This window comes from Xyrauchen texanus, chromosome 12 (assembly GCF_025860055.1).
Source record: "Xyrauchen texanus isolate HMW12.3.18 chromosome 12, RBS_HiC_50CHRs, whole genome shotgun sequence".
Classification (NCBI taxonomy): domain Eukaryota; kingdom Metazoa; phylum Chordata; class Actinopteri; order Cypriniformes; family Catostomidae; genus Xyrauchen; species Xyrauchen texanus.
The window spans coordinates 22523950-22536310 of record NC_068287.1 but is presented as its reverse complement, the minus strand read 5'-3'; the positions used below and the strand labels follow the sequence as shown (position 1 = coordinate 22536310).

Genomic DNA, 12361 nt, shown 5'->3' with positions numbered 1-12361 from the left:
TATGTCGCCATCTTGTGGATATCTAAATATCACGGCATCGGTAGGAAGCAAAAAAAAAAAAACATTATTTTTTCATTATTATTATTATTATTATTATATATAAAATTTTTGTGGTACAATTAGAGTTTATGTTATTATTTTCTGTAGTAGGCTTCTAGTAGTAATAACAGCTGTAGGTAATCGTTAAAGTGCGTCCCATTAGGTCACGTGACGAACTGCGTCGCGCGGAGGGCGGACCTCACGCACTCACGCAGCCCTCGCTCCCTTTCTGAAGAAAACAGCACGATGCGGATCCCCAGGGGGCTGTGCAAAACAACATGCGTTAGGTCGAACCCTTCTGCACAGATGTTTTCTATTCTGGATGCATATATAGACCTCTACGTGTATAAATTAGGTCTATAAATATTATTACGTATCTTGCTTTAAAGTACATAATTTCAACTACTACTTAACGGTTTAATAATAAGAAGAGCTCTTGCTGCAAAGCATACCTATCTACACTTTAACATTTAAAATACTTATTTTCTCAGTCTGTATATAAAGCATGCTACTATTGGTTTATATTAATAATAATTCATATTATATTAATATTAATTAAATCATATAAATTAATAATAATGGATAATATTATATAAAAATATATGATTGTTATTATATCACATGTTTTTACATTTCGCTTTATTGTCATTTTATATGTTTATTAAATGTGAAAGTTCAGGCATATGTTTGCATTTAAGCTATTAATGATTCTGATCATTAGTTGCTTTATTTTTTCCTCAGCACACTCGTGCACTAGCCTGTGGTCCAGGAGGAGAGAGCTGGAGTATGTTCATAATAAAGACGTCACCCTCCACTTTGACCGTGCCAACCAAGTGCGCAGCTCTTAACTGTACAACTACAATCTCGACATGCTTACGGGCGACCGAGGAATCCTCTCATGCGCTCGTCAACACAAACATTCTGGCACCGACATCTGCAGTGACTCGGTAGTCTGGACATCGTTTTTCACTACAGGACGTTTTTGAGCACGCGGAGTTCTTTGCTGCACACTTAAAGCTCAACCTGATTCTCTAGGACTTAAAGGAAGGAGCAGAAGGACTCTTAAGGTATTTCAAACTGCGACAGCGATTAACCGTATCATTATCCAGAATGTGCAAGAGCGAGCATGTGCATACAGAAGTGCATACGACATATTTATATCGTCACGGAGTGTATCGATTAGAGTTTTTTTCATGGTGTCTGTGACTGGCATCTCGTGCAAGTATGTTCAACGTGTTATGTTCTTAATGTCCTCATTATAAACGCCTTCATTCGTGCCCCTTGTTCCCATCGGTTGCTGTAAGGTGATTTTTTTAGCCGTACGCTTTTCTTACATATAGAATAATACATATGTGTCATAATAGTTTTTCGAAAGTTCGAGAAAGCTGCATTGGAGGGTTATGAAATGGAGAAAAGTCTACTACGCACTTATCCGCACCGTAGTGATATAGCTCGCGAGAGGGACACGCCCACTTCCAGTGTGTGTTTGTGCGCGAGATGAGCGCGTGTTTTTCCGAACAGTGTCACTTCTATGTGCTTTGCATACCTATTAATAATCACCAAGTGTTTGCACTTGTAATCACCATGTGTCTCCAAGTAATCACCAATAAAATGATTAATAATGATTAATAATCACCATGTGCTTTGCATACCTATTAACAATCCTCGGTCGCCTGGACAGCCAACCTTTTCGTTCAAAGAAGTAGATTTCCATAAAGCGCGTCTCGACATTTTATACATTGATCTGAAGTACTGCATGAATTAGAGACATTTAAATGGCGTGTTAATGCGGAATGTTTGTTCTGTTTTGCGAACTGCAGGGGGCAGTCATTCCTATTTGGATTCAACACTAGTGAATGATAAAGTTTGAGTCGCGCGCGTGCGTGTGTGTGTGTGCGTGTGTGTGTGTGTGTGTTTGTCAGAAAGAGAATGAGTCACCTTACGGGAACCCTTCTGGAAGATTTTCTTTCTACTGTATCCTATCACATCCCAGAGTAAATGTTTTTTGAAGGTGAAGCTAAGTTTTCAAGAAAATACTTAATCTATCATGAAAATTTAGATTTTATGTACACTGGAGATAATTTGCCTTTGATCTTTACATGGATATACCACAATTATGTATTATTCACTTTCCCCACCAGTACAGTATGTAATGTATATGTGAGTAATTGACAAATAACATGGACATGTGGGACATCAAGATCTTAGGTTAAAAGTGTATGAATGAATATGTTATGTGTATTTTTTACTGCTTGAAATGTCATGCCAACTACCCAAGTGAAATTGTCCCACACTTCAGTTTTGTACTTCTAAATGTGTCCTTATATATGAACCATATACTGTATGAACCCAATTCTGAAAAAGTTGGGACAGTATGAAAAATGCTAATAAAAACAAAAATGAGTGATTTGTAAATTATATTCACCCTTTGCTATATTGAAAGCACTACAACAAAACATTATATGAGGTTTTACCTTGTGAATTAAATTGTTTTAAATGTACAGTAATTTAAATCAGATGATTGCAACACGCTCCAAAAAAGTTGGGGCCGTCAAGTGTTTTCACTGTGAAACATCACAATTTCTTCTAATAATTTCTCGTTTTCATTGTTGTGCTTCATAATGCACCACGCATTCTCATTTGGAGATGTTTAGGACTGCAGGCAGGTCAATCTAGCACCCACAGTCTCTGCTTATTCGGCCAGTATGTGGTTTGAAGTAGTCCTGCTGAAAATTCTGGGACGTCCCTGGAAAAGACGGTGCTGGATGGCACTATATGCTGCTCCAAAATTTGTGCAAATCTGTCTGCTTTCATGGTGTTCTCACAGATGTGTGAGTTACCCATGACATGGGCACTGACACACTCCTGGCCCATACAGACACTGGCGTTTGGACCTGACGCTGATTACAGCTTGGATGGCAGCTGTGTTTTTCAAAAACTATTTGAAATGTGGACTTATCTGACCAAAAAACACTGTTCCACTGTTCCACTTTCCATCTAAGTCTGAGGGATCAGAGATCATGTGCATTCAGAAATGGTTTTCGTCTTGCACTTTACACACCGAGATTTCCTGTTTAACATCGCATTGTTATTTTAAATGGTCAAATTGTTATCAGTCTTAAATTGCCCATGCCTCAAATTTTTTTGAGCGCGTTTCAATCATCTGATTTGAAATTACTACACATAAAAAAAAAATTCAATTTAGAAATGGGTGAATATAATTTACAAATCACAAATTTTTGTTTTTATTAGCATTTTTCATACTGTCCCAACTTTTCTGGAATTGGGGTTGTATATATACAGTATTCCATATATACGTTTTACTCCTATGTGCTGTTACCAGGTGAGGGTGATGATGGAGGAGGTGTCAGGTGTCCGGTCTCATACTGCAAAACCCCTCTGCAGTCTTCTGGAATGGAAGAAGAGAGTCAAGTCTGAGTACATGAGGTTAAGACAGCTGAAACGTTTTCGTAAAGCTGAGGAAGTTAAGGTAAAATTCATTTTTTAATCATCAGTCTGTTCTTTCTCTTTTTCTCTCTTTTATTCTGATTTCATGATTGTGATCTTATTCAATGCATCTCCCACTCTTTTCTCATCAAATAAATTTCACTAATTTCTGTTCTGCACAAAACATAAAATATACATGTTTATTTTTAATCTTAAAGGTATAGTTCACCCAAAATGAAAATTATCTAATCATTTACTCATTCTCATGCCATCCCAGATGTATGACTTTCTTTTATTTGCTGAATACTAACAAAGATTTCTAGAATAATATTTCAGCTCTGTAGGTCCATATAATGCAAATTAATGGTAACTAGACCTTTCAAGCTTCAAAAAGTATATAAAGGAGGTATAAAAGTAATCCATACGACTCCAGTGGTTTGATCCATGTCTTCAGAAGTGATGTGATAGGTGTTGGCGAGAAACAGATCAATACTTAAGTAATTTATTACTCTAAATCTCCACTTTCACATTCTGAAAGTGTAAGCGAAGATTTGAAGTAAAAAAAAAATGTTTTGGAGTGAATTATCCTTTAAATGCACTTTGTGATTGTCTATTGCTAGACTTTTAAACAGAAACAAATTAGTAGTATTTAGGTTTTTAACAATATGTTTAAAATGATGTACACTCACATTCTGATAAGACTCTGATCAGGCTTTATTGTACATATGGTGCTGGGTGCACATTCATAAGTGCAGTCATGTATCACATGACTCGATAATCCCCTGTAATTGAATAATTACTATTGGCTGTCTGCGAATAGCACATTTTTACTATGACATGTTAATTGAGAACTTCTGCTCTCGTTTAAATCTCCATCCACGCCACTAGGTTTTGTAGGCACCATAAGCAAAAATGTTACTGGTTGCACATTTAACTTTCCACTTCATTTACTTTCCTTTTCTTTTTCTATATTGTTCTATTATAATACATTTTGTCTCAGGTTTTTGTATTTCTTTAAAGTCCTTATACTACTTTTAAATACTGACTGTTTGTGTGGATTTCATACAGGCTCTGTTCCTGTCTAATCGGCATAAGATTGAAGCAAGGACTGAACTCCTGAATGAGGAATGGTCTAAGCTCCGAATCCAGTCCATCCCTCTGTCCAAACCCAGTGGCTCTGTGCCCAGCAAAAAGGCAAGAATGACACAACTGAGGGGTTTGTCTCTGACCACCACTAATAGGTGTCAGTCATGCTGCATCTGCTCAGGGAACAAGCTAGCTTTATTTTGGATTGACTGCCTTAAAGGTGCACTCAGTAATTTAATCCAAAACACTTTTTGTCAAATTCTGCAAATATCTCCTCACAGTCTGCTAGTTGTCCTTCTGTGGGTGGGCTGAAAAAAATCTATTATTTGTACACAGCCCTGGCTCTGTAAATGGGACAAAACAAAGTTTATCAGATGGATCCACAAAACACTACTCCAGCCAATCAGCAACAGGGGTGGTTCTCACACGTGCACAGGATGGGTGGTGGGGGCAAAACTTTCTAAACTCCAAGGAGGACAAATGAAAAACAGACCAAGAGAAAAAGGTCAGATGAATATAAACGAAAAAAAGAAGGATTATGATAAGTCGAGGGCGGAGCTTCCTGAGCACTGAAGGGAAAGGTGTGTTTGTTTGGCAGTTGAGTTCGAATATCAATAGTGTTTCTCAAGAATCACAGCTTTAATTTAGCTTAAGACTCTCCCATTGGCTGAATGAGCTTAAGCAATACATTCTCCAAACCTAATTTACTCTGACAAAACACCAGCTCAAGATCACAGTTCACCTTCCATTTCCTTCATTACCACTTTATCATATTCTATCTGACAAGAGTTTAAATCAATATAATGATGTTAGTAATGGGCTGACTGCAGCACAGTTAACCTCTCATAAATCAGACAGGGAAAATATTACCAGCAGACTGACAACAATGGTGCAAAGTGGGATTTTTCTTCTCTTCATAAAATAGCTCTGTTGCCAAAAATGTGTTTGTATGATTGCCAAGCCAGCATTTAAATCAAAAACTTCTGTGATATCCACAATAAAAGCAGCCTGTGGGCACAGCTTAGCTGTGTGCTCTGTTGAATACTGAGCTGCTCAACATACCAGCAGAGATGGGTCTTGTATGCAACAACACTGAAAAAATACAATACCTTAACATCAAACCAAATATTATTTGTTTAGTGAATTATGATATTGTTCACAAATTTAATGGCATAATTCTACCTGTGGGCAAGATTTTGTACCCAGTTTGATGCAGAAGTTTTTGGTTTGGTCTTTAATGTTTACATTACTGTTAACAATTAATAAATAGGGGTGAGTAAAAATATAGATTTTGCGTAACATCACAATCTTTATTTGAATTGATATCAACTCTTTAATTCCAAGATCAATCTTTTATGCGCAACACTCTACTTCAATGAGAGGAAAACATTTGCATTAGACACCAAATTTCGCATTATATGACTAAAATGTATATATTTGGCAACTGTCTGGTAAATGTTTAGATTTCACTCACCAGTGTAGTATGGTGGTGGAGTATTCAGCAGAGAGATCCTTTTACTGCATGTTGAGAGTAAAAGTTATTCCCTGTAATGTGTGTGTCCAAAGACACGATCCACGAAACCCATTTGATATTGAATAATGTGTCTTTTAATAACCTTTCTGTCCCATACAGTCAGTTGTTGTTCAAAAACAAAAAAAACAAAAACATTTAATTCTAATAATGAATGGTACAGATTAGATAAAGCTGTTCAAGTCCTGTCTGGTTAACATGCGCTCATTTAAAGAAGCTATTTACAGAAATGTCAGGTTTGTTAAAGAGACAGTTCCGGTTTTAGCATGTGTTCAACAAATCAATGTAAATACTTGTAAATAGGACAAATTATGTTCCCCGTCTGTCGCTCTCTCCACGTTGTGTCGGAGAAGCGACACTAGGGGTCTCTCTTGAGTGCCGAATATGCCTCTGATCCATTGAAAAAAGGCCAATGAGAAGTTGGCAGTCAGTATTTGCATACCCCGCCCCCGGAGATACGGGTATAAAGGCGAGGCAAATACTAGAGTTAATTCAGGAAATTTTCTTCGGAGCCGATGGTTGTGCATGCTGTTCGCAGTGAAACACACCCGTTCCTGTATTCCTGACGCTACTGCATGCTGTTGGATTGAGGGCGCATTACAGCGGCATTCTTCTCCTTGCACGGCAGTGCATATTGCCCCTGGGCGCTTCGACAGCGCAGTATTAAAACTCAGACGAGTTTTAAAAGAGTACTTTTCTTTAAAAGAGTGATTTTCTTTAAAAGAGTAATTTTCTCTAGAAGAGCAAATACACAGCGGCGTTGAACGTCCTTTTCAGGACGTGTCTTTGTAAAGATGCCTTTCCGCCCCTGTGTAGTTCCTGGATGCGGTAGAGTGCTCTCCGCTTCAGACGGCCACAGGTGTTGTCTCGACGGCGGAGCGGCCCACGGGTACACGACGATCCCCCCGGTGGATAGGGCTGTTGCGCTCCATCTATGCCCCGGAAACCCTACCACCTGGCGTGGTCTCCCTGTACTCCCTTCCAAGGCCTGTAGGACAACATCCTCGCTGACAGCGAAGGCCTACAGCGCCGCTTCCGCCCTGCACGCCATGGCCCTCCTGCAAGTCCACCAGGCCAAGGCGCTCAAGGAACTGCATGTGGGTAGCCCTGATCCCGACATGCTGCAGGAACTGCGCTCAGCGACCGACCTCGCCCTCAGAGCCACGAAGGTCACAGCGCAGGCGATGGCCACCCTCGTGGTCCAGGAACGACACCTATGGCTGAACCTGGTCGAGATGCGTGAGACCGACAAGCTTCGCTTTCTCGACGCCCCTGTCTCCCAGTTTGGTCTTTTCGGCGACACCGTCGAGGACTTCACCCAGCAGTTCTCCGCGGTGAAGAAACAGACGGAGGCGATATCACATATCCTGCCCCGCCGCAAACCTGCTGCCCCGGGCCCTGCCCCGTCTGCTCGCCGAGGGCGTCCCCCTGCTAGGAATCGACAAGCTGCTCTTCCTCAACCTGGGCCCAGCTCTCAGCCCACGCGTCGAGCGCTCCGCAGGAAGCAGACGCCCCCCGTCTCACGGACCCCCTCGAGGACCCGGAAGGCTCCCAGGTGCTCCTGAGATGGACGACCCAGAGCCCAAGACATTAGTTCCGGAGATGGTAAGACCACTCCGTCCCCCGGTGGGGGGCTTTTCTTTTGCCGCTCCCCTTAACCGGGGCAGCGGTACCCAAATTCTCAATAAAAGAGCTATTTCCTTTGCCTCTGGGTCATCTGGCCCGCAAATCTCAATAGTCCTTTAGCCCCACGACTGTTCCCCGGCCGGCCAGTTCTGACGAGTCCAGAGGACGCCACTACAGGACCTCCTCCTCAGTCTCCAACCCGCCCCCTGCCGGATGTCCGGAGCAAGGTAAGTGCTTTGAGTCTTTTCTCAGCACCAGAGCCTTGGGAGTCGTCCGCGCCTCCCAACTGCGTACTACCTGCTCCACCCTGCTGCGAAGCCCCGCCGGGTACGTCAAAAATAGCCGTCCCTTTGGTGCCCCTAGCACGGAGATTGGATGCATGTCTTTCACTTCCCAACCCGTCTCGCTGGCTGGCCCGGACCATCCGACTCGGTTACGCAATTCAGTTTGCCAGGCCCCCGCCCCCCTTCACGGGCGTCCGCTTTACCGCAGTGCACGGCCAACATGCCAAATTCCTGCGTGCGGAGATCGCTACTCTCTTACTCAAAGACGCGATAGAGCCTGTCCCTCCAACCGAAATGAAGAAGGGTTTCTACAGCCCTTACTTCATTGTACCCAAGAAAAGCTGCGGCTTACGACCAATCTTGGACCTACGAGTTTTCAATCGAGCGCTGCTCAAACTCCCGTTCAAAATGCTCACGCACAAGTGTATCTTGACAAGCGTCCAGCACCTAGATTGGTTCGCAGCGGTAGACCTGAAGGACGCGTACTTCCACGTCTCAATTTTGCCGCAAGCGTGCGCAGCCGGTGCTGAAATGCCTCGCCAAATTCAGGCCAGGCACTACGGTCCCTCTTAAACTCTTCCAGAGTCTCCTGGGGCATATAGCATCCTCCGCCGGGACCACACCGCTGGGGTTGATGCATATGAGACCGATTCAGTACTGGCTTCAGACTCGAGTCCCGAGACGAGCATGGCGCCACGGCACGCACCGTGTGACAATCACCCCTGCCTGCCGAAAAACACTAAAACCCTGGACAGACCTCTGCTTTCTACAGGCAGGAGTGCCCCTGCAGCAGGTGTCCCGACGCGTCCTGGTCACTACAGACGCCTCCAGATTGGGTTGGGGCGCCGTGTGCAAAGGGCACGCAGCCGCGGCCGTTGGAGAGGGGCCCTGCTGCGCTGGCATATCAATTGCCTAGAGTTGTTGACTGTTTTCTTTGCCCTGTGGCGGTTTCTCCCGTTAATTCGAGACAAACACGTCCTAATCAGGTCAGACAGCACCACTGCGGTAGCGTACATAAATCGCCAAGGCGGCGTACGCTCTCGCCACATGTCATGACTCGCCCGTCGTCTCCTCCTTTGCGTGCCACTCACATTCCCGGCAAGCTCAATGTGGTAGAGGACGCACTGTCACAACAAAGCTTACCCAGCGGAGAGTGGAGGCTCCACCCCCAGTCGGTCCAGCTGATTTGGGAACGGTTCGGCAGAGCCCAGGTAGACCTGCTTGCCTCCCGAGAGACCTCCCACTGCCCGCTCTGGTATGGCCGAACAGAGGCTCCCCTCGGGACAGATGCGCTGGCGCACAGCTGGCCCGCGGGGCTACGCAAGTATGCATTTCCCCCAGTGAGCCTACTTGCACAGGTGCTGTGCAAGGTCAGGGAGGACGAGGAACAAGTCACATTAGTGGCTCCCTACTGGCCCAACCAGGCCTGGTTCTCGGACCTCGTGCTCCTCGCGACAGCCCCTCACTGGCGAATCCCCCTGAGGAAGGACCTTCTTTCTCAGGGGCAGGGCACGCTCTGGCATCCGCATCCAGACCTTTGGAAACTCCATGTCTGGTCCCTGGACGGGACGCGGAAGATCTAGCTGGTCTACCACCTACCGTCGTAGACGCGATCAACCAAGCCAGAGCCCCTTCTACCAGGCAGCTTTACGCCCAGAAGTGGCGCTTGTTTGCAGGTTGGTGTTCTTCCAGGGCGGAAGACCCACAGAGGTGCGCAGTTAGGTCGGTGCTGTTATTCCTGCAAGAGAGGCTGGAGGGGAGGCTGTCCCCTTCCACCCTAAAGGTGTATGTCGCTGCTATCGCGGCTCACCACAACGCAGTAGACAACGCAGTAGACAAGTCCCTTGGTAAGCACGACTTAATCATCAGGTTCCTAAGAGGCGCCCGGAGGTTAAATCCCTCCCGGCCAAGCCTGTTCCCCTCCTGGGACATCTCGGTAGTCCTCACGGGCCTCCAGAGACCTCCCTTCGAGCCGCTAGAATCAGTTGGACTCAGGGCCCTCTCTCTTAAGACTGCCCTGCTGATCACGCTCGCCTCCTTCAAGAGGGTCGGGGACCTGCAAGCGTTCTCTGTCAGCGACACTTGCCTGGAGTTCGGTCCGGCAGACACTCATGTGATCCTAAGACCGCGACCGGGCTATGTGCCCAAGGTTCCTACCACGCCCTTCAGAGACCAGGTAGTGAACCTGCAAGCGCTGCCCTGGGAGGAGGCAGACCCAGCCCCTTCTTTGCTGTGTCCGGTACGTGCTTTACGTACCTACCTGGACCGCATGCAGAGCTGTAGACGCTCTGAGCAGCTCTTTGTATGCTTTGGGGGACAGCGGAAAGGAAATGCTGTCTCCAAACAGAGGCTTTCCCACTGGGTTGTAGATGCCATTTCATTGGCTTATCACACCAAGGCCGTGCCCCCCTTGCGGGTCCGAGCTCACTCGACAAGGAGTGTTGCGTCCTCGTGGGCACTGGCCAAGGGTACCTCCCTGGCAGACATTTGTAGAGCAGCGAGTTGGGCGACACCCAATACCTTTGCGAAATACTACAATCTCAGGGTTGAGTCAGTTTCATCCCGTGTTTTCTCAGGTCCGAGCCAGTAGAACTCGGTAACACGCTGATGGGCTGGCCGGGTGAATCGCTTGCATATACGCCCTTTCCCTCACTTGAGGTAAAACAATGCGTCTTTTTTCCCAGGAGACTCCACTCAACGCGAATCCCTGGTTGATTCCTCCCTAGCCCTCATGGGTCCGCAGTTCGGCGGAGGAACTTGCCGACCCAATCCACTGCGGGTACTTAGATCTACCCTGTACTGGAATAGGTGCTCCACAGAGTAGGGACTCCTACGCGGACTCCCCCTGTGTGTATTTTCCGCGATACAGTCCCCTTATGAGCAGACCCGCGTTTTCCTTGGGTAAAGTTTCGGCTGCCCCCCGGTCGCCGTGTGTAGCAACTCCACCCTCGCTGAGGCTGGATCTGCCGCCGCGCCACTTCCACGTGTCGCCTAAAAACACATGTGACGTATTCACCACCATACCTCCTCAGTTGGGCAGGGGTGGTCTCCGCGGGTCTTTCCCCCCCTGAAAGTATGGGAAATTGGGTAAGACCCCCTTCCCTCAGTGCGTGTAAGGGCCCCGACTGTCTATTGCTCTATGCAAGAAACATAGAGAGAAAAGAGGCCCAGCCAGGCTTGGCCCGTTCCCAGGTTGGCAAGCGTCGCCTTGTTCCCCTGCCTAGGGTAACCAGAAGGATCCCAACGACTTTTCTGGGGCATTGGGGAAGGGCACGTAACAAATACCTGCCCGCTCCTGTGTCAGCAGAACACGTACACGGCTCAGCGCATGGCGGATTAGTGAACCGCTGTAGTGGCCAGAACCATTTCCGGCTCCTCAGAAAAATCCTGAATGAACTCTAGTATTTGCCTCGCCTTTATACCCGTATGCAATACCCGTAGGGGTGGTATGCAAATACTGACTGCCAACTTCTCATTGGCCTTTTTTCAATGGATCAGAGGCATATTCGGCGCTCAAGAGAGACCCCTAGTGTCGCTTCTCCGACACAACATCTCGTTCCCTCCATCAGGGAACGGAGGTTACATCCGTAACCTAGACGTTATTATACAATAAACATTTAACAAAAATGATATATGCAGTAGAATATCTTATTTATTCAATGAATACATGGATTTGTTCATTTAAATAAAGCTAAAATGTGACCAAAATGATGAAAAAATAATAAAATATAATTAGTAAAATTAATATTTTTGTAAAGTACCTAGTTAGAAGGTCCCCTGTATAATTAACAGCATTAGCTGGAAGATTTTTTATTTGCAAAAGGGACACTATAACTGAAATATACACATATTAATAGATATAGAATTGATATCGGAATCAAATTGGGAAATCTGTATCAATACACAGCCCTATTAATTAACAATATTTACTTTTTAAATGAATAATATCAAAGTTGGTTTTTATATGCTAAAAATAAATAAGAAATTATTGCATTCATTAATATTATTAAAGTTATTTATTTAATAAATAATCCTTTTTTATTTATATGCAGTTATCTGTGTATAAACTTTGTTGAAAGTTCAAATACAATATAAAACTATAAACCCATATGAAATTATTAGATTCAAATCATTAAGCTCATAGTTTTGAGTAACACCATGGCTTGTATGTTTTCTTGTCTTCCCTTTCTTGTCCAATCACAGTTGTGCATGGTAGAGTTTGGCTTTCCGTCCTTTCCGAACCAGTCAGTTGCCATGCGTCCCTTGACAACTGTTGCTGGGATACCATTCATGTACTCCTGGTCCCCTTTGCAGCAGAACTTTATGGTACTGATTATGCACAATAAGC

At 44.9% G+C, this 12361-nt stretch overlaps 1 protein-coding gene across 1 annotated transcript in view; it reads left to right on the top strand.

The window, feature by feature from the left end:
* The first annotated feature begins 260 nt into the window (after positions 1–260).
* Positions 261–12361, top strand: part of LOC127653339 (histone-lysine N-methyltransferase EZH1-like) — a 28928-nt gene continuing 16827 nt past the window's right edge. The window contains exons 1-5 of the mRNA XM_052139992.1: positions 261–394; positions 781–1106; positions 3383–3529; positions 4555–4680; positions 12217–12339. Of these exons, the coding sequence (XP_051995952.1) occupies positions 3392–3529; positions 4555–4680; positions 12217–12339 (387 nt within the window). The 5' untranslated portion in view covers positions 261–394; positions 781–1106; positions 3383–3391. The remainder of the gene's footprint in view (positions 395–780; positions 1107–3382; positions 3530–4554; positions 4681–12216; positions 12340–12361) is intronic.